Source organism: Dysidea avara, chromosome 8 (genome assembly GCF_963678975.1).
Source record: "Dysidea avara chromosome 8, odDysAvar1.4, whole genome shotgun sequence".
Taxonomy (NCBI): Eukaryota; Metazoa; Porifera; class Demospongiae; order Dictyoceratida; family Dysideidae; genus Dysidea; species Dysidea avara.
Window position 1 is genome coordinate 15,454,210 of NC_089279.1, and position 22,111 is coordinate 15,476,320.

The 22,111-nt window shown below is 37.1% G+C and overlaps 1 protein-coding gene across 1 annotated transcript in view; it reads right to left on the minus strand.

Annotated features, from left to right (window-relative positions):
• Positions 1–13,754: 13,754 nt before the first annotated feature.
• The window catches only part of LOC136264088 (uncharacterized), a 238,778-nt gene continuing 230,421 nt past the window's right edge, over positions 13,755–22,111 (minus strand). Inside the window, exons 68-75 of the mRNA XM_066058779.1 lie at positions 18,270–18,622; positions 17,116–17,173; positions 16,946–17,062; positions 16,776–16,894; positions 16,533–16,720; positions 14,995–15,205; positions 14,655–14,941; positions 13,755–14,288 (exon numbers count right to left, since the gene is read on the minus strand). Coding sequence (XP_065914851.1) covers positions 13,957–14,288; positions 14,655–14,941; positions 14,995–15,205; positions 16,533–16,720; positions 16,776–16,894; positions 16,946–17,062; positions 17,116–17,173; positions 18,270–18,622 — 1,665 coding nt within the window. The 3' untranslated portion in view covers positions 13,755–13,956. The remainder of the gene's footprint in view (positions 14,289–14,654; positions 14,942–14,994; positions 15,206–16,532; positions 16,721–16,775; positions 16,895–16,945; positions 17,063–17,115; positions 17,174–18,269; positions 18,623–22,111) is intronic.

Sequence of the window (22,111 nt, forward strand, 5' to 3'; positions counted from 1 at the left end):
GCCTTTTCTTTTTGGGATACTGCAATTAATCAGATGAGAGGCTTGGAAAAACTAAAGTCTGTGTTGGAGCTTGCATACACCTCATGGTGGTACTTTAAATGTTGCATGTATGCCAGTATGGTAGTGTGTTTTTGCTTTAAGTCACAACCACTTGTCAAACGTTATGCTCACTCATATAACCTTGGTGTATTTGTTTCTTGGATGTTTGATACCCCGGTTGTCAAACTCCCCATATTTTGCCAATGGGTGATATCATTTTCAGGCTCAGTACTAACACACCGAGATGGAGATGTAGAAGAACATCTCTTCTTCTGTTTATTGCATTGTGGCTTCATTCTTTATGCTTAGTTAATTCAATTAGCTACTTTCTTTGTGAAATTCTAAAATGGCTATGTATTCTTTTTTAAGAATGAGTCAACTCCTATATGAAAGTTGCTAATTCTGTTTTAGAAATAGCTAGCTTTTTTTCAGTTTTTCATTCTTGGCTTTTATATTAACCAAGCTTCAGTACTTTAGGTGTCATCTTCTCTACTGGATGATATATCACTAGATGATTAAGAGCCCCCAGATCCAGAACTTGGCAGAGTTGGGAGGATGGGGAAGAAGTTTTCTGTGTCTGTTGATGTCTGCATGCTTGTGACTGTGGGTGAAGAAGTTGAGAGTGTAAGAGTTGTAGTTGTAGTTGTTGTGCATGTGCATGTGCATGTGCATGTGTGTGTGTGTGCGTGCGTGTGTGCGTGTGCATGTGCGCGCGCGTGTGTGTGTGTGTTTGATGGTATGTTATATAGATGGCGTGAATGGTATGTGACACATGTTGTGGATGTGTGCATTGTCTGTGTAGTGTGCGCACTTTGTAGAATTACCAATAGTTGCTGCCAATTGTATTCATGTGCCAGGCTGATTCACCTCCTGATAGCTGTAAAGTGCATATACAATACACATAAAGAGAATCATATATACCTTTATTGTATTACCTACACAGTCATGTAGAGTTTCCTTGTTTTCTTGGGTCAACATGAGAGGAAAGCCTATATTAAATGAAATAGTAGTCAAGAGACATATATGGACAGTGCAGTTTAAAAATCAAGTAGCGTTCCAACAATATAAATTAGCGAAACAGGAAATATGAATGATGGTAGCTATTACAACATAGCTATATGTGAGCAACCTGTTCAATGTAATTAATAGCTACCATTATTTGTGGTTCTTGTTTCACTACTTTTTATTGTTGGAGTCTACACAACCTTTTATCACATCTGTTTGTTAACACTATTAAAGTGAGTAGGATGTCTGGTATTGCAGCTATGACCACACAAGATATTTGGCTTACACCCTTACAACTGATACAGACTGAAATAACGTTTTTAAGTATACTGAATTTTCTGAACACTGACTTCTTACAAGAGTTTGACTTTCACTGCATGGTTCAGTACATTTTGCAGTGGATGGAACTTCATTTGTGGTTGTTGCAACAGCTTCTTCATTTGTTTTATTATTATTATCAACAAAAATTGTGTTCCAGTGAGTGATTTTCCACCCTTCCCTCTGAATGGTACAACAATGTTTGCATCATTAATCAGTTCAGTGGCGTCATATAACTTGTCCAAAACTTCTGCTTCAAGCCAAACCTCCTTCTCGTCCCATTTCATCAACTTATTCCCCTTGAGCCTTATTACATATCATTTAGCACCACCATTACTTGCTATTACACCAAACTAAGTAATAGCAACTCACGTTACGACAGTGTTTGCTTAGTGAGCATGCATGCTTTGCAACGCATTACACATTCTTGGTGAGAGATAACAGTTAGCCACGAATAGTTCACGAGCAGTCACAAAGATTCCATGTGGGAGTCTCGTTACTGCCAAGCTTCATGCCTCATGCCTCATGCTTTGTCACAGCTTCACGCCATACTGTATAGTGCATTTCATTTCATGAAGATGGATGTGGATAGCTCGGTTTTAATTTTGCAATACATACAGAGCATGATATTAAGGTTCCTGAAAATGTCATGGAAATTTGCAAACATTTTTTATGCAGGTTACTCCTCCTTCTAGACAAATATCTATTTTGATGATCATGTATGTTTTCAGAAGGGAGTATAAGAAATCATCAAGATGAGACTCTCATCTAAGTAATACGTCAGCATCATTAGTTATTAATGGTGCAGCAAGATTTATTTCTTTTTCCTTGACTTCTAAGATTGTGGAAATTTATAGATGCTAACTTTAGAATATACCGTATGTTCATTAGAGCTGAACTGAATATCAAGTTTAGTATTCGAATAGTTTGAATAGTACAACAAGTGAATAGTTTGAATATGTTATGTTGTTTCAATTTACGTGACTTTATTCTAAATTCTATGGTAGTATTTCAAATACACTACAATTTCTTTTCACCACTGAAATAATTGGAAATGTAAATTAATTACAAGTAAAATACTTGTGCAAGTGATTTGATTTGGTTTATTATTCACAACAATTGACAATGAAGTTCCTCCTGGTTGGAGTGATACAAAAAAAAACACAACAACAAACTAAACATACATACATATGTAAACACAAAGCAAAACAATAGCTAACATTACACCACACCCAAACAACACTGAATTATATAGATGACAAGAAATGGCTTTTCGCATCATCTCAAGAGTCTCTAAATGAATGAAGTTCTTTAATGTTGATTGGCAAAGGATTCCACAAATGGGTGACTTTGTACCGAAAAATTTTGCATAAAGGTTAAGTTACATCTTACCCAATTGGCAAACTATGGTACAGTCTAAGTGTTAAGCTGAATAAATATCTGAGCGAATAGAATATTTGTTTCCTCATTTCATTTACTAGTTATGCAACTACTTTGAACAGACAACTACTGCTCATTGCGCCCTTGCTCGTGTGATGTAGGCTGATGGTCCATTGGTTGCAATTGGGTTGATGCACTTGTATATTAGTATCTAATCAAGCTGTAAAAAAAGGTGCGGCCCCCATAAAGGCCATGGTGAAAAAAGATGTGAAATCCAAGGTGGCGGCCAAGAAATGGCTGTGATGGTAGGTTAATGGTTAAATTTTAATATCAACAATTCAGGTGAATTTGGTGCCAAGACCAAGCGGCACAAAATTCACCTGAATTGTCGTTATTAAAATTTAACCATTAACATACCATCACAGCCATTTCTTGGCCGCCACCTTGGATTTCACATCCTTTTTCACCATGGCCTTTTTGGGGGCCGCACCTTTTTTTACAGCTTGGCTGTTTTTGATTAGATATCACTTCTTTTTGTATTTGTATATTGCAAAGCCGGCCTATGGCTGGCTTTGGGGCTTTTTTAACCCATGTATTTTTTATTTACCACAGGAAGAAGAAAAGAACTTAAAGAAGATTTGTAATACTTCAATTATTTTTGATTTTATTAGTAATTATACAAATTATATACATATATTTATTACATGCCCATTATTCCCCACAGGATATTTTTTGCAGCTGATCTCTCTACTGGGTGACTTGAAATGTAGCTGAACTATATACAGGATGGATTCTTTGTAGCTGAACTCTCTACATGATGGTTTCTTTATAGCTGAACTCTCTATAAGATGACTTCGTCTAGCTGAACTCTCTACAGGGTGATTTTTTTGTAGCTGAACTCTATACAGGGTGATTTGTTTACAGCTGAACTCTCTACATGATGGTTTTATTGTAGCTGAACTCTCTACAAGGGGACTTCTTCCAGCTGATCTCTCTACGGGGTGATTTGTTTCTAGCTGAACTCTCTACAGGTGATTTGCTTGTAGCTAAACTCTCTACATGATGGTTTCTTTGTAGCTGAACTCTCTACTAGGTAACTTCTTCTCTACAGGGTGATTTGTTGTAGTTAAATTCTCTACAGGGTGGTTTGTTTGAGGCTGAACTCTCTACATGGCGGTTTCTTTGTAGCTGAACTCTCTACAGAGTGATTTGTTTGCAGCTGAACTCTCTACATGATGGTTTTATTGTAGCTGAACTCTCTACAAGGTGACTTCTTCCAGCTGATCTCTCTACGGGGTGATTTGTTTCTAGCTGAACTCTCTACAGGTGATTTGCTTGTAGCTAAACTCTCTACATGGTGGTTTCTTTGTAGCTGAACTCTCTACAAGGTAACTTCTTCTCTACAGGGTGATTTGTTGTAGTTAAATTCTCTACAGGGTGGTTTGTTTGAGGCTGAACTCTCTACATGGCGGTTTCTTTGTAGCTGAACTCTCTACAGAGTGATTTGTTTGCAGCTGAACTCTCTACATGATGGTTTTATTGTAGCTGAACTCTCTACAAGGTGACTTCTTCTAGCTGATCCCTCTACAGGGGGATTTGTTTGTAGCTGAACTCTCTACAAGTGATTTATTTGCAGCTGACCTCTCTTCAGGGTGATTTGTTTGTAGCTGAACTCTCTACAGGGTGATTTGCTTGTAGCTGAACTCCTTACATTGTGTCTAGTTTCTAGCTGATCTCTCTACAGGATGATTTGTTTGTAGCTGATCTCTCTACAAGTTGATTTTTGTGTAGCTGATCTCTCTGCAGGTTGATTTGTTTGTAGCCGATCTCTCTACAGGGTAATTTGTTTGTAGCTGAACTCTCTATAAGGTGATTTGTTTGTAGCTGATCTCTCTGCAGGTTGATTTGTTTTAGCTGAACTCTCTACAGGGTGATTGCTTGTAGCTGAACTCCTTGCATTGTGTCTAGTTTCTAGCTGATGTCTCTACAGGGTGATTTTTTTGTAGCTGAACTCTCTACAGGGTTATTTGTTTCTAGCTTATCTCTCTACAGGTTGATTTGTGTGTAACTGATCTCTCTAAAAGCTGATTTGTTTGTAGCTGATCTCTCTGCAGGTTGATTTGTTTCTAGCTGATCTCTCTACAAGTTGATTTGTTTGTTGCTGAACTCTCTGTAAAGTGTTTTGTTTGTAGCTGATCTCTCTACAGGGTAATTTGTTTGTAGCTGAACTCTCTCCACAGTGACTTGTGTGTAGCTGAATTCTCTAGAGAGTGACTTAATTGTAGGTGAACTCTCTACAGGGTGCATGACTTGTTTATAGCTGAACTCTCTTCAGTGTGACTTGTAATGTTCTGAATCTCTACAGTGATATATTTGTAGCTTAACTCTCCACAGGGTGACTTGCTTCTTGCTGAACTGTCTATAAGATTAACTGTGTGCAGCTGAACTCCCTACAGAATAACTTGTAATGTAATAGAATTCTATAATTGAGTAAATAAATTAACTGAATGCTCTATTAGGGTGACTGTTCTATTAGAGTATCTCGATCTCTCATTTGCTACACGGAGTTGGCTTTTGAATCATAACTCAGTGGTTTGTAATCCAATTCTTCTATACTACTGCAAGGACTTTCTATGAAGATTATTCCAGCTATACACCGATTTTCAGCTCATTGCTCTAATGCACCTATCAATGTATTGCCCCACCACCCCCCTCGGGCGTAAGTGGGGCTTTACAGGGGGAATTGACACGAAACTGCTGCCCCACTATGGAGCATTTGACGATCGTTCAGTAAGCACCCAAATATTTTTTGTTGTAACTTACTTCGCTATGTCAAATCCTGAGTAAATCCCGCGTTGCAACTGGGGCCAACGGTGGGGATTTGACACAATAGGTTTGCCCAACTATGAGGCATTTGACATTCGGCTGTGTCAAATCCCCACTATAGCCCCATATATGCCGGGGGGGGGGGGGGGTAGTGGAGCAATACATTGATAGGTGCATAAGCAGCTTGCCTAGTAGGCGTAAAAACTAATATTTTTTAATTCATAAAAATCGATTGCATAATTGTGACACAGGTTGGGTTTTGTGTCATATCTCCATGGTATTTATCTCGATTCCTTTCAAACCACCAAAAGGCACTCTTACGATGGTTACTCCATCTACATCGCAATTTTCAACTCATTCCATGAAGCGGTTTATACCCTGTAGGCGTAGCAACAAATCGATCTTGTTTTATGTGAATAATCGGTCATAATTCCTGAACTATCCATCGGATTTGCACCAACTTTAATGCTAGAATTCGCCTTTGGACTCCCTTTCTGTGTGCCAAATTTCAAGGCGATCGGAGTACGCGTTTGCGTTTTATAGCATTTTTTGCAAGTATGCGAAAACACGAAGAAGAAAAGAATGAAGAAAAAAATCGAAAATTTGGCAGCTTGTATCTCGGAAACGAGTGGAGCGATTTCCTTCCAATTTGGAATGTAGACTCCCATGGCTGGCGGGCAACTCTGTAGCAAATTTGGTTCCAATCGGATAAGGGATCACCGAGATACAAAGGTGTGAAAATAACGTTTTCTTTCTTCCTGTAAATACCTGTAAATATGCTCACGGTGTGGCGCGCCGGCTTCTTGGACCGCACGACACACTACCGTGTGTCTTGATATTTTTAGTTACTAGCTGTACCCTCATATGACAGCTAGTACAGTATTACAACTGTTCTGGAATAATGGTGTCATTTCATCATTATTACTCTTAGGCGACTCACAATGCTTTACAAGAATCACTTAAACAAAGTGGCATCATTTTTCAGTCAAAAATATTTCCAAATTTTAACACTGAATAGGCTAAATTTGCAAAATCTTTCTGTGGGGGCATGCCCCCAGACACTCTAGATAGAGCATGCTCCTCATGATGAGTGTGCGAATAGCTAGTTGTATTAACCAGTTGTCACTTTTCTTAGCCAACCAACCATTATGTTAGCACCACCCTTCTGAAATCCTAGATCCTCCCCTGCCCCGGTAGCCATATGTGCGACTCAGTGCCAAGGTCCAATTTTTTTCACTATCATTCAGCATCCTCATTTGATTGCTCCAGAGCTCTCAACTTATGAAATCAATACTGTGATGAGTGAGGTCATGAGACAAAATGAGTGAGATGTGTATATAAATGAGTGAGGTTTTCTAAACGCATTGCAACTCTTCTTGTGTTGCACCAATTCAATGTGACAGGTCACATCTCTTTCTCCTTGGTGGACACAAGCCAGTAAACAAATATTGCAATAAAACATAGCTAGCTATGTATGTTATCATTTACTGGGACTAATGCATGGAGATTTCTTCTGCCATACAGCTTGAAATTTAGATTTGTATGTTTCATACTACTGGCTTCCATGGGTTGCTTTGGAGAAGAACCAGACTCTGAATCATCACCAGTGAGAATAATTTCAGTCCAGTCTTCTCTTTGCTGTTAAGTGTCACTCATCACTATACAATTGTTCCCAGCAAATTAGATTGACTGAGTTGGTACTGATAAAGCTGTCAGCTAACTACTCATGTCAACAATTTTAAATATTGAGTTTAGCACCTACACTACATAATATGCAATGGAAAACAGCACAGTATCCTACTGTTGCTACTATATACAGTAGTGTGCAGTGATATTAGCTCAGTTGACAACAGAACGATAAGCACATGTGTCTTTTATGCAGAGTATAAGTGCATTATTTTTATTGGCGTTTGCTGAAGTCACGTGATGCCAGAAAGGCTCAAATGCATGAGTTTTTGTGGTACTACGAGGGAGACAGTGAAATTTAGCTGAAATGAGTGAGACTCACGCACATTGCGTGACAATTGAGAGCTCTGCTGCCATTTGCTCACTGACTCACTATTCTGGTACTAGCTACAAGTGGCTGGCTTGAAGCAATCCCTCAAACTTCTCTCTTAGTTTAGCCATTCCTGGTCCAGAGTTCATTGTTGATTTATATATGACTATATATGGTTTGGGGTTTCCCTTTTCCCCGTTGTGCACAAGCCAGTCAGGCCTCTCTGCTAGAGCTTCATAGCTATTTCCTTTTCTGCTTCCCAGGGCTGTGCTGGGATGGCTGCTGCAGCTGGACAGGTGGTTATAAGGATGCTAAACACCTGGTTGCTGTGGAAAAGGTAGGAGGTGATTTCATTCCACTAGTTGTGGAATATTTAGGGATTTGGACACCTTTAGACCAGCTATTAGATCCATTGTTGATCATACCACTACCTATAGCGATGTTCCACTCAATAGAAACTTACGCCAAAACTTTCAGTGTGTTTATGGACAAACAGTGCCAGGATGATTTTACAATATTGGGCTCTACAAGGTTTGGATTACTTTTCAAGGAATTTAGGTGACCCTAAATTCCTTGTTGATTTGACATGGAATGACCCTATAACATTACTATTTATATTAATATGAAATTACGAAGTTGTTGTACACAAGTGGTACATCACCTATCTATATACAGTCACCTACTATTTTCAAACATCTGCTGTTGGTTCCATTTCAATGGAAGCATTAGTCTGCTCAAGATTTTCATAGCTACTGGTAGCAGCAGCTGTAACTTTCTTCTTGTGCCCCTTGTACTTACACAATCCATAAATGGCAACTACTATGATCAGACCCTTTAGCTAGTTGTACTTTCTTTGCTCAGCTGTACATGTATATTATGTTATAGCTATACTTAATTGTCTTGTAGTTTCACTTAGCTAACAACTTAACTGTAGCTATTGTTATGACCATTTTTGCTGTGATATCCTTGATACGAAAATTATTTTACAAGTTACAACGAAAAAAAGCAAATTATGGTAATATTTAATTCCATGAAAATAGAATCACAGATTAAGTATCTCCAGTTATTATGAAACTATCGAAATTTCAGCACTTGGCCATTACCAACCAGCCTCCATTGGAAACTACCTGAATTTCATCAAATTTTCCAACCCTACCATAACTATCCCCAAATCTACTGTAAGGAAATGTTTAGATGATGCTGTCTACCAAAGTATTCTAGCTTCTGAGAGGATATTTTTGGCTAGGAATAATAAAGAGTGGCTGGATGTGACTAGTATTAGCTAATTTATATAGCTTCTTTTTATTTTATTTTTATATCCACACCCTTGCCATGTCCATGCAGGTTCTTCCTTAGGACCACACACGTGGTCGCATGTGACCAAGGACTATCACACTTTCTGTAATGTACTCTGTAATTTATGTACTTTCATCATTTCATAATTAATGGTTTTCTCTCTCATGCTCTCTATAATACAATAGTCAGTGGAAACCACAATAGAGCACTCAAATGCATTAGTGAAATACTCTAATAGAGCATTCATCCATTCACTGATTAATGTAAAATATTCCCATATAATTGTAAGAAATGTTGCTAACCTATGAACATAATGCAATCATATAATGGGAGCACCTGAAGTGCATAACAGGTGAAAATTTTGGGAAATTCCTGAAAGCATTTTGGGCAAAACTTTGAGCATATTAAATTTTGACTCGGGCCAATTAATTTAAAATTGAATTCACAGTATGTATGCTAGTTATAATTAAGTAGTTCAATGGCATAGCTACCATTGAGGCAACCGAGGCAGCTGCCTCGGTAAAAATGCTCAACAACAGGCTGAGTAGGGCTGAGTTTTGGCACCCCGGCTGGAGCCCATGGTGACACGGTACTGGACCACTTTTCAGCTACTCAGTTGAATTCAGTTGTAGAAAGATCGAGATACTCTAATAGAGCAGTCATCGTAATATACTCTAATAGAGTAATATACTCTAATAGAGCATTCAGTACAAATTATAGCCACTGTTCTCATTACACTGCTTGGTCTAAATCATCTACATTTATGTCAATATTATTGTCTTTACATTACTTTTCAAAAGTTCCAATGAGTCAACTGCATGGTATTGCATTGAGCTAATTGATCATGCATATCATATGCATTAGCAGTTACAATCAAAAATATAACCTCCACACTCCATATTAAAGCATATTTTCAAAATTTACTTCAGGGAGCATGCCACCAGATTCTCTAGCTTGACATGCTCAGCACATGCAGTTGAGTATCACATGAGAGATAATCTTTGACTTAAAAATCACATCAATAAAAATTATAGTGTGAATGACTATGACCTCCGTTGCAGTCCATGGATGACCTGACCACTCAAAATATCTTCAGAGTAAGTTGTGTTGAATGCAATTAAAGTAGTCTAATAATTGAAGCATGGTAGTTATACGGTAGCATGAACTAAGCTGGAGCATTACTTATGGCATGTACAAAAATGTTCAGAGTCTTTTTTTCCATCCAACCAGATAGTCAACCTGCATGCTGCACCATCCATGCTTGAAAGTATTTGTAAATCAGTTGAATCACAAGTAGACCCTCTCAATTAGCAATGCATAAACTTTGCCTTGGTAGAAAAATTTTCCTGGCTACACCACTGTAGTTAGTTTGGCTGCAACCTTTGTATTAACCATCGTACAATACTTGCAGGTGAGATTTCTATCCCAATTTAAAATATCAATTATTATGATTGTCAGGTGGTTGGTATAGCTATTTGCTTCATACTGCTATATATGAACTGCTACTGCTAGAAAGCAACATGCAGAATTGAAGATTTATTTATATTATATAGATGGGTTATAGTAATCTCACCAGGATTCCGGTCATTTTTTTTCTACACTGACTAAAAAAATCAAACTTAAAATTGTATGCTTTCAACACTGTTGTGTATATTCATTGGAGTAAGTTAACTGTTCTATACATAATATTAGAGCATCTCAATCTAAATAATTTCTGTAAAGTGTGAATAAATAGTCAACAAGCATACAGAAAAATTTGGAATTTTCAACTGAAGTAGGGACCATAGCACATCGATAAAAAGTACTGAAACAATCTGGAGTAGTGCAAAATATTAAATCATAGTAAAACAATAAGAAGTGTTATATCGTATCCCTACTGTGCTCAAGATACCATAATGGAAATGCACAGCGTGCAGCATACCATGTGTGCCCTAATGGCATCGTGCACTCCAGTTATCTTCTGAAAAGTGTAGTATCCATTATGCTTTGTTGTCAGCTATAGTCTGGATTTAATCGTGACACGGCGGATTAAAGCACCAAATTTGGTACAGTGATTCCTTAAGATGTATAAAATGATTTCAGAAGGGGTGCCATCATGAACTCACCCTGCACCCCTTTGTACGGACAGCTTATTTTGACAGTCCTCGAAATTAAAACTCAATACATTTACTGTTTTGAATAATTCGTTTTCCTAACCACATTTCCAAAAGTTAATAGTTCCTGTTTGTGAATGAGTAGTCCATGACATCCCATAAATAGTTTTATTAAAACATAATGTTTTTGTGTAAAAGATACAAGGCCTAAACAAACTATTGGTTTAGCAAAATTTAAATCGCTAAAATTTAAACATGGCTATTCATGAAGGTATTTCACAATAATAGCTAGTTACTTATTTTCTGTCAAAAGCAACATCTATGTTTCCACTACACCGGCTGAGTACTGTACACAGAACATTAGTTTCCTGGATACTTGACCCCCTGAGGTTGTAAACAGGTTCAACCTTTTACGCACATAATTACAACCAGAATTTGCTATATAGCTAGCTATACATTTGCACAGTTCCATTTGCTAATGAAATGTGCATACATTGCTGTTCTGTTATTGTAATTCATTACAAGATCAGTTAGACTATCTGATTTTATCATCTCTTTAAAGAATTTCAATAACAGAACAGTAATGTATGTGCATTTCATTAGCAAATAGAACTGTACGAATGTATAGCTAGCTATATCTGGCTGTAGTTATGTGCATAAAAGGTTGAACCTGTTTACAACCTCATGATCAGGGGATCAAGTATTCAGGAAACTGGTATTCTGTGTACAGTACTTAGCCGGTGTGGTGGAAACAAAGACGTTTCTTTTGACAGAAAATAAGTGTAACTAGCTATTATTGTGAACATGTTTAAATTTTAGAGATTTTAAATTTTGCTAAACCAATAGTTTTGTTTAGGCTGTGTATCTTTCACACAAAGTCATTATATTTTAATAAAACTATTTATGGGATGTCATGGACTACTCATTCACAAACAGGAACTATTAACTTTGGGGAATGTGGTTAGGAAAACAAATTATTCAAAACAGTAAAATTAATGCAGTGAGTTTTAATTTTGTGGACTGTCAAAATTATAATTAGCTGTCCGTACAGGGGGGTGCAGGGTGAGTTCATGGTGGCACCCCTTCTGAAATAATTTTATATATCCTAAGGAATCACTGTACCAAATTTGGTGCTTTAATCCGCTGTGTCTCAATTTTGGCAAAATTTTGTTATAACAGACCGTACTACTATGTTCAACCCATTACACAGCAGTACGAATCAAGAACTGTTCGAAAAGCACCTCTGCAATCAGAGTAGCCACTATGAAAAATATGGACAATTTCCATTTTGAAGGGAAACCATCACATGCTACTGCCAAATCGGCACTTTTCACTGTCAGCAAAGATGAATGGGACACAAAGGAGGACACTGGTAAGTCCATGAAGAATGCATTGTACATACTGCAGTATGCCAAAAGGCACCTCTCAAGCTGAAGCGACGAAAATCAAGCCCGTAGCCTTAGCCATTATCAAGTTACACTTGTCTGAAGGCATTAGTCGGTTACTCAGTCCATCAGTAGAAAATTCCATTAAATATATATAATATTTTTAAATTCCATATATAGCAACTTATTGAAAGTGTTTCGGGTCGACCTGAAAGCTTGTTTGAGGTTAGTCTTGCCTAACAATACTGCCTCATTGTCGTCTGGGAAAATTGAAACTGGTTTTTGGTGATATTTCGTGGGCCACGCCTACTCCTTTGTGTTCCCTACTATACAGTGCTATAGTACTGTATGTAAACAATGTGTAGCGTGTTCATTATTTGCTATCTTTCTAGCACACAGCATGTAGACATTATGGGCTTGACCTGAACAGCAGTCAAAAGTGCATTGTGCTTGCAATTGCATGCATTGCATACTGCCAAAACCATACAAGAAAACCAACCCTGTGAAAAATTAGGGATATAAGATGGTATTTTCAGTGGCTTATTGAATACAAAACAACCTGTAGCATACTAACAATCTTATGTAAGGCTTTAGTTAATGTGTTAAACAAACTGAAACCACATAATTATGTGATGGTATAGAGTGGGCATTATACTAGATATAAGCTATTTCAGTAAATAAACTGAAACCATAATTATAAGCAATAGTATAGTATTTATATTAAGGCTTATTTGTATTCAATAAGCCACTGGAAATACCAATATTATATCCCACCATTTTCACAGTGCAACTGAATATTTTGCATTCTTTATTAAACAGCCAAGATACAAATGCTCTGTAATGGAACGAAAATCCAATGAAGAATTAGCTTATGAGTTATAACGCAAAAACCACACAAGTTTGCAATTAAATGTCAAATATCCTAATAGAGCAGTAGTGGTGCTTCAATACCTCTTTCTTACTAGCTAATTCAATATCAATACAACTTAATAGGTGGAAAATGGCCAATACTCCAATACTGATACTTTGGTACACAGGCATTACTCACAATAAGCCAGTATATATTGGCTAATCTCATTAAGTGCAAATTGCTGGTTTTGTGGCCATCAATCACAGAAAATTTTGCCTTTAACAAATCTTTCTTTGTGGCTTATTGCTCATTCCACGGCATACATAGCAGTAATAGCTATTTTAAAACCATCCAGAATACCAACATTTACTTGACCATGGAGAAAGGTTGGGCTACAATCACCTCAATTTTGAGTACTGTAAATTAAGGATGTTAGTGATGCAAACATTGCCGGTGTTCTCCCACGTAATCAGTGGTAGGAAGTATGAACTCAGCTCCAAAAGCAGTTACATGTATTTATCATTCTTGTGATGTATATGTGGTCATTTCTCTAAAATTTAGTCACATACATTATGAACAATATCATAAAGTAAAACATGCAACCAGCTACATTCATGTATGAGTCCGATATACTTGTTGCATAGCTACTGTACAATACATGCATAAAATGGTAAATAAAACGAAAAAAAAATCAAATGCAGTCAGTTAGCTACTATAATGGCCTAGAAAACAACAGCTAAAAATCAGTGAAATTTATATGTATGCATGCTACTTAATGTTTCTAAATTCAACCAAAATCTGTTTTCTTACATAAGATAAAGATACACCTATCTCTTCCAACTCATTTTCAGTGAAGAAAACCAGAGTACGCCCCTTAATATGAGCTTTTTTGAAGCACTGAATGTATTCATCATCAATATCTATACTTTTGAGCCATTCACATAACTGATCTGTAGTCATGTTCTTGGCAGTTTCACTTGGATCTGGTAGTGACATCGTAGAAGAAGCAATGGGCACTGCAGTTGAACTCGAAAAGAGCCTGTGCATGACTGCTTCCTTTATCTCAGGATTGTCTTCAATTTTTTGAAGAACCGATGAAGCTACACACAATATGACAGATACATGTTTGTCTCTTCAGATTAATCTAGCATATGCTACTACTGTGTGCAATAAAACAATATTCACAATTCACCATTTAAAATGTCAAGATACATATATAAATAAAATTGTAAAAATTAAATGTGCTGCATATGTATTCTGTAAGACATTATAATAACCTTCACCAACCAAGTGAAATTTTAGAGTATGTACTTTGCATAGAGCAATTCATAGTAACAAAATTTGTATAATGGATGAAAAAGTTTTGTGGTTAAATTTTTTTATTTCTGAATCAATAAGTAAGTTTACACATTGAAAAAAAAAATTGAATTTTCAAAAACGCTCATAGTGAACTATCTATTTCTTACTTTCAATTTGGCTAACACTGTTTGTCACATGACCATCAGTTGAATCTTTTATGCTTGACAAATCACATAGCACCCATGGAGTATCATCACTGTCACTCTCCTCACCATCACCAAACTGTAGTTTTACACAATCAAATTTGAGGCAGTCCTCATCATACAACTGCTCCTCATCTTGAAAGTGTGGTAGGTATTTCCATAAATCTTCAATAATTTCTGACCACTTAGTTGGAGCAGTGGATGACTCCTGTGGCTGTGAATCAGTCATCATTGTCACTTTTAGTTTTAGTCTGTATTACACATAATTTTAATACAGTCATCATGTTGAAATGATTTGGCTTACTTGCGAAGAGTCATTCGAAAGTAAACATAATGGTATGTTAAGACTGATTGAGGAACAAGTGCAACAAAGCTGTCTGTTTCCTCACAAATACTTATGTCCACCATATTTTCTATCAGTGGTTTTCTGGGATCAGCTTCTGTAGTCAAGTACTTTTCAGCTTGGTTCAAGATCTTTTCAAACTGATCAAGATCATTGAGCAAATTCTCTTTAGCTATAAGGTTAAAATATACATCTTAAGTAAGCAACTAATGCACAATAGAGTGTCATGCAGCTAAGGATGTAGACACGACAGACAAATGTGTGAAATCTTAAAGACCATTTTCAAGCAGTAGTGACAGACAGGATAAATATTTCCTTGGGTAGGGCACCTCCAAATTTTGTAAAGTATTTCCAAGATATGCACCATCAAAATTTTTTTTTTGGTACTTTGTGGTTTACCACTACACTAATAGCAGTACTTGCTAGCATCTTTCTACAAGATCATCAATTAGGTATGCTTTCACTCAACTCCTTGACTCACTACTATACCACCATCATCTTAAATAGTAGTTTATTGATGTCATACAAACCTTCAGGTTACTAATACCACCAAAGCAGGGTCAACACTGATACCAAAAGTGGTATTGGTGCAGCAGTGACATATTCTATTACACTACCAATATTTTGAAGTTACAAATGTGTAATTAAAATCACATTAAAATTGTCTGGTGCTGCTGGTGACATTCAGCTAACAAAATATTAAATATTAAATCAGAAGCCCCAAAGTAGGTATATAGGCAAATGCAAAATGATATCTCCCCAAAAAAAACAGCAAAAAATATGGTCATCAAAAAGATGTGAGTTCAAAGAGTGGAAGCCAAGAAATAAGTGCAGTGATATTAACTCTTAAACTTGAAAACTGGATCTAACCTAAATAAATACGCATGCCTCACACAGCACTATAACTTGAAATGTATGTCCAATGGCTAAACAATTTATGCCATTCTGTTTGTGATGTGACAAGGACTAAAATGATACCTAGGATTTAATAACCCTAACACTAAACGATGAGGCCAAAACTACCCATGTAAGCATCTTTTCCATAAGGAAACACGTAAACGCTTTAATAATAATCCAAAACATGATGGTGGTTGCTCCTATAAACTTACAATGAATTTCATTCACTTTGCCATTAAATTTTTATCAGGCCATATGATTCACATGATTAAACCCACAATTGAAATTAAACATGTGGCAAGAATTTTGAAACATAGAAATGGGAGTTGCTGTTGTTCGTTGTTTCATAACAAGCAAGCTGCAGTGGTTACAGTGTAAACTTCTGTTGAACAGTCTATCAATCAATGTGCTAATGTCACCATGCATGCCTGTATTATGTAACATGCACCCCTCAAAAGTTCTGGGTAAAGGGTTGATGTCTATTAATTGGCAATGGTATTCTTTGAAATTATATAGCAGCCATGTAATCTTTTCATTTGATAGCTGCATTCTTTATTCACAGTTTGGTTGCATAGATTAGACTAATCATACAAAAAACGTACACGAATACTCTTCATTAAACTGCTGAATCAATTCCTGATCTTCAGACCTCATATGCTTGAACACAGTAACAGGTAGTTTGGAGAAGTCATACAAGCCACCTTGTAACCATTCAACAAACAATACTAAACAATTGTACAGCCTTTTCAGTTCTATGCCTTCAAAACTTGTCAGTTGTTCAACGTTGATGCTAAAAGTAAATATACATATAAACAAGAAATTGGGCTAGGGTACACAAATCCCACCTTTGGATGCCTATTTGATAAAATACTTGCTGTAGGTTATTGCTGTCAAAATGTCTCTTCAAGAATGAACCAAGGTTGTCATTGAGTAAAGACTCGACACCTTTTTGTTGCAAAATATCCTATTAAGCAAGTATACATATGTGATAGTGCATACTATACAAGAACAATACTTGACTAAGATGTCCCAGAACATTTCTCAGACCAGTAGAAACCTCATCCAACACTTGAAAAGTAGCAGTATGGAAATGATGTACCAATGATTGTCTTGTCTCCTCTAGAAGTAGCTCCTAATACAAACTCTTGGTATTGGTGCAAATGTATAATTTACATATAAGTATACCTTGAATTCACTTGGTAGCTCTTGAGCAACAGAAGATACATCAATGGCACATCCAGGACTGTAAAGTAATTTAAATATTTATAATTAACAAGACAAACCCTACTTGGGTTGAATGCATTTATTTATCTGTGCATGCATATTATGTAATATGACAGTACACATAACCATGTATGAAGTATACTAAACCAGTGACAGCAATGTACTTAGATGATATGTGTATGGAATATGGATGAGTCTTTTATTTCACAGTTCGTTTCGAAAGCTATTGTGCTCAATTAAGTATTGTATGTGTTGTTTAGAATTTAAACACATATGCACAGGTCTAAGTTTAACTGCATTCACAATGCTCTTGTGGAGACTGTGTTATTAAAAGTATATGACTGCTCTGTCAGAGTATCTTGACTATTAACTGAATCTATTTGCTATTAAAAATACAAGTACATTTAGCTTTAAATATTACCAATCCCAGGGTTTTGCCCCATGCTTTTAGGTTTGTATTATATATTCCACAATTAATCCAGCAAAACTGATGTATTTCCCAAAGGTAGGTTAGCTGATGTGGGCTCAGTTGCTTATCCATATATAGTTTAAGGTCTCTAAAAATGCATAACTAGTAACTAAGGATGATCACCTAAAGTAGAAATTTTAGTTGCAGTACTAGTATAATTTTAGGCTTTATTAGAGAACCATGTATGTTATAGTTAAACCCCACCACCAGTAGGATATCTTTGTTATCAACCTGAAGTGAAGCCAAGGTGTTGATAACTAGATATCGTATGAATGCAGGTGGGGTTTAACTAGCTTCTATCCCACACTTTGAAGTAGTCAAGTTCATAAACAATGTGTTAATAAGCATGTCAGTTGTGTATGGCTTAATTGTTTGCTGAATATGTAGATTTTGTAATGATATGGCTTCAATTTTTGCTGAACATGTAGTTTTATATTGTGTATGGCTTCAAATTTTGCTGAACTTGTAGATTCTATGGTGTGTATGGCTTCAATTTGCTTTGCTTGCACTACCATTTATGTACTGAGGTTTAACTACCATGCACTGGGGTTTAACTACCATATACTCACAGTTTTACTTTGATGTATGGCTTCAGTGGGATAGAAATATATTATAGCACAGTCTATTATCTATGGCAACTTGTTACCTATTTCCCAGTGTAGTAACATTTGGTGAATTCCTAAACCTGAAGATGGTTCTAATGCTGCCCAACTGAATTCGTGGTTTTCCAGCAATGTAAAATGTCACTACACTTTGTTCAAGTTGTTCTAAGTCAAACAATGGACTAGACTGTACACCACTGTACATGTAACAGCTTTTGATCAACTTCAAAAACTGCTGCCTTCCAGTGTCTCCATCTGAAGGAATAATACAATTTTGACGGGTGACTTCAGTAGCATATAATTCTGGAGGACTATCTGCTAGATATCTCTGGTAATGGCATTTAGAGCTTTTAGATTGCTCATACAAACTGATCAGAAAGGAATTGTGATTATCAATCTGTATAAAAATAACACAGAGTATTTATATAGGTATATTTTATGTAATGTATTAAATATACCACTTTGACACCTCAGATCAAAGGAAACCACAGGATTATATTTCACATATTGACCTGACCACAACTGTCTTTGATGCTGATGCAGTTACAAAGCATCAGTCCCCTTTGATTATTTATATAGAGCTGCTTAAAGTTTCACATTGTGTGTTTGAATAGTTTGCATTGTGGGTTTAAGTTAACATGTTAGTTTAGTTAGGGGCATTGTTGTAAAGCAAAATGAATTGAGTAAGTCAGCATTGCATAGTTCAGTTACAAGGCATCACTAAATAATCGCTTATGCAATGTGGGGATTGTTTTTTACACAGTACATTTCAATTACATGAAAAGATGCCCCTGACATTTCCAACCTATATGTCTAGGTGTTTATTTTAGCACTTTCGCTTACTATAGGCATCCACAAAGTGTTTATTTGGTTTTAAAATGGTATCACTACAACCATTGAAACCCACGGTCATTTCTTTTTGTGCCCACAATTTAACCCTTTATTACCGAAGTTTTTTTTACAAAACCGCAAGTGTGAAAACTTTTATGGCTTGTGTGAACTGTGTGCGATACGAGTGGACCCCTCCCATTAATTAACCCATCAAGCTATATACCGTTTGATAACCATCTCTCTCTTCTACCAACACAGCTAGAATACTTACAGATCATACACACAACTCACGCGCTATGAAGCGAAGAAAGCGTATCTTCTCCGTATCGCCATGGCATTGAAAGATGGGCGCTGCCATCGTACTAATCAACGCGATGACATCACACTATTTATTTTTAGAATCCTTATCACGTGGGGAATGGAGTAATTCTAACTAAAGCCTCCTAGTAGCAGGGAGAAGGCGAACATGGAGTTTTAAACAGGTATTATTGTTTTGTATACGCTATTTTATATTGCCAAGTGCCATAACTTGCCCATGCTTCTTCCTATCGCCGAACGGTAAACTTCATTAGAAGTGCCCGGTCCTTTTGAGCAGTTTGGTAGCAATTTCAGCTTCGTAGCCCCTAGGAAAAAGGAGTTATGGCTCCGTTTATGAAGGGCACTTGTTATGGAAATATATTAGCCATTCGATAATAAAGGGTTAAACCAACAATCGATGCTTGCAAACCTCTGTATAAAAGTACTATTAGGTGAGCACACCAGAGTGGTATATATTACTTAAACCATGACATTTTGGGATTTGCTTGATATATTTCCCTGTGCCCTTGGGCTTGGGCATAGTATATCGGGCAAATCCCTCATGGTCATGGTATAACTATTAAATACTATCAAGACACACGGTAGTGTGTCATGCGGCCCAAGAAGCCGGCGTGCCACCCGTGAGTATATTAACAGGAAGAAAGAAAACGCAATTTTCACACCTATGTAGCTCTGTGATCCCTTATCCGATCGGAGCCAAATTTGCTAGAGAGGTGCCGGCCAGCAAGGGGAGTCTACACATCAAATTTGAAGAAAACCACTCCAGCCATTTCCGAGATACGAGCGAACAAATTTTGTTTTAATTTCTTCGTTTTTTTTTCTTCTTCATTTCGCACACTTCGCAAAATCCGCCATAAAACACGAATGCGTGTTCGGATCAGGCTGAAACTTGGCACACTTAAAGGGCTCATTAAGGCGGATCTCTGTACCAACGTTGGTAGGAATCCGATGAACATTCACGGAGTTATGACCGATTATTTGCATAAAATAAGTTCGAAGGTCTGTCACGCCTACAGGGTAAACTCCTTTGAGGAATCAGTTGAAAATTGCTATGTGGATGGAGCAATCATCGTAGGAGTGCCTTTTTATGGTTTGAAAGGAATCGGGACAAAGACCACGGAGATATGACACAAAACCCGACCTGTGTCAAAATTACGCGATCGATTTTTATGAATAAAAAACTATTAGTTTTCGTGTCTATCAGGCAAACCGCTTAGAGCAATGAGCTGAAAATCAGTGTGTAGCTGGAATAATCATCATAGAAAGTCCTTGCAGTAGTACAGAAGAATAGGATTACAAACCACTGAGTTATGATTCGAAAGGCAACTACGTGTAGCAAATGCGAGATCGAGATACTCTAATAGAACAGTCACCCTAATAAAGCATTCAGCTGCATTTATAATTTACTCAATTATATTATATTGCAAGTTATTCTGTAGGGAATTCAGCTACAAACAAGTCACCCTGTAGTCAGATCAGCCAGAAGAAGGTACCTAATAGAGAGTTCAGCTTCAAAGAAACTATCATGTAGAGAGTTTAGCTCAAACAAATTGCCCTGTAGAGAGATCAGCTAGAAGAAGTTACCTTGTAGAGAGTTCAGTTACAAAGAAACAATCATGCAAAGAGTTCAGCTGCAAACAAATCACCCAGTAGAAAGTTCCGCTATGAACAGATTACACTGTAGAGAGTTCAGTTAGAAACAAGTCATCTTGTAGAGAGATCAGCTAGAAGAAGTCACCTTGTAGAGAGTTCAGCTACAAAGAAACCACCATGTAAGAGAGTTCAGCTGCAAACAAATCACCTGTAGAGAGTTCAGCTAGGAACAAGTCACCCTGAACAGAGATCAGCTAGAAACAAGTCACCCTGTAGAGAATTCAGCTACAAACAAATCACCCTGTAGAAAGATCAGCTAGAAGAAATTACCTTGTAGAGAGTTCAGCTACAAACAAATCACCCTGTAGAGAGTTCAGCTAGAAACAAGTCACCCTGTAGAGAGATCAGCTAGAAACAAGTCACTCTGTAGAGAGTTCAGCTAGAAGAAGTTCCATTGTAGATAGTTCAGCTACAAAGAAACTACCATGTAGAGAGTTCAGCTGCATACAAATCGCCCTGTAGAAAATTCAGCTACAAACAAACCACCCTGTAGAGAGTTCAGCTACAAACAAGTCATCCGGTAGAGAGATCAGCTAGAAGGATAACCTAGAGGTCAGCTACAAAGAAATCACCCTGCTTCATCTTTTCTTCTTCCTGTGGTAAAGAAAAAATGATAGGTTAAAAAAAGCCCTAAAGCCGGCCATAGGCCGGCTTTGGGGTAGCTATAAAATACAAAAAGAAGTGAAATCTAATCAAAAACAGCCAAGCTGTAAAAAAAGTGCGGCCCTCAGACAGGCTATGGTGAAAAAAGATGTGAAATCCAAGGTGGCGGCCACGAAATGGTTGTGATGGTGGGTTAATGGTAAAAATTTTAATAATCACAATTCAGGTGAATTTTGTGCCAAGACCAAGCTGCAACAAATTCACCTGAATTGTCGTTATTAAAATATTTACGTAAAAAATGAATGCGTACTCGGATAGGGCTGAAATTTGGCACACTTGAAGGGTTCATTAAGGCGGATCTCAGTACCAACTTTGGTAGGAATCCGATGAACATACACAGAGTTATGACCGATTATGTGCATAAAATAAGGTCGAAGGTCTGTCACGCCTACAGGGTAAACCCTTTGGAGGAATGAGTTGA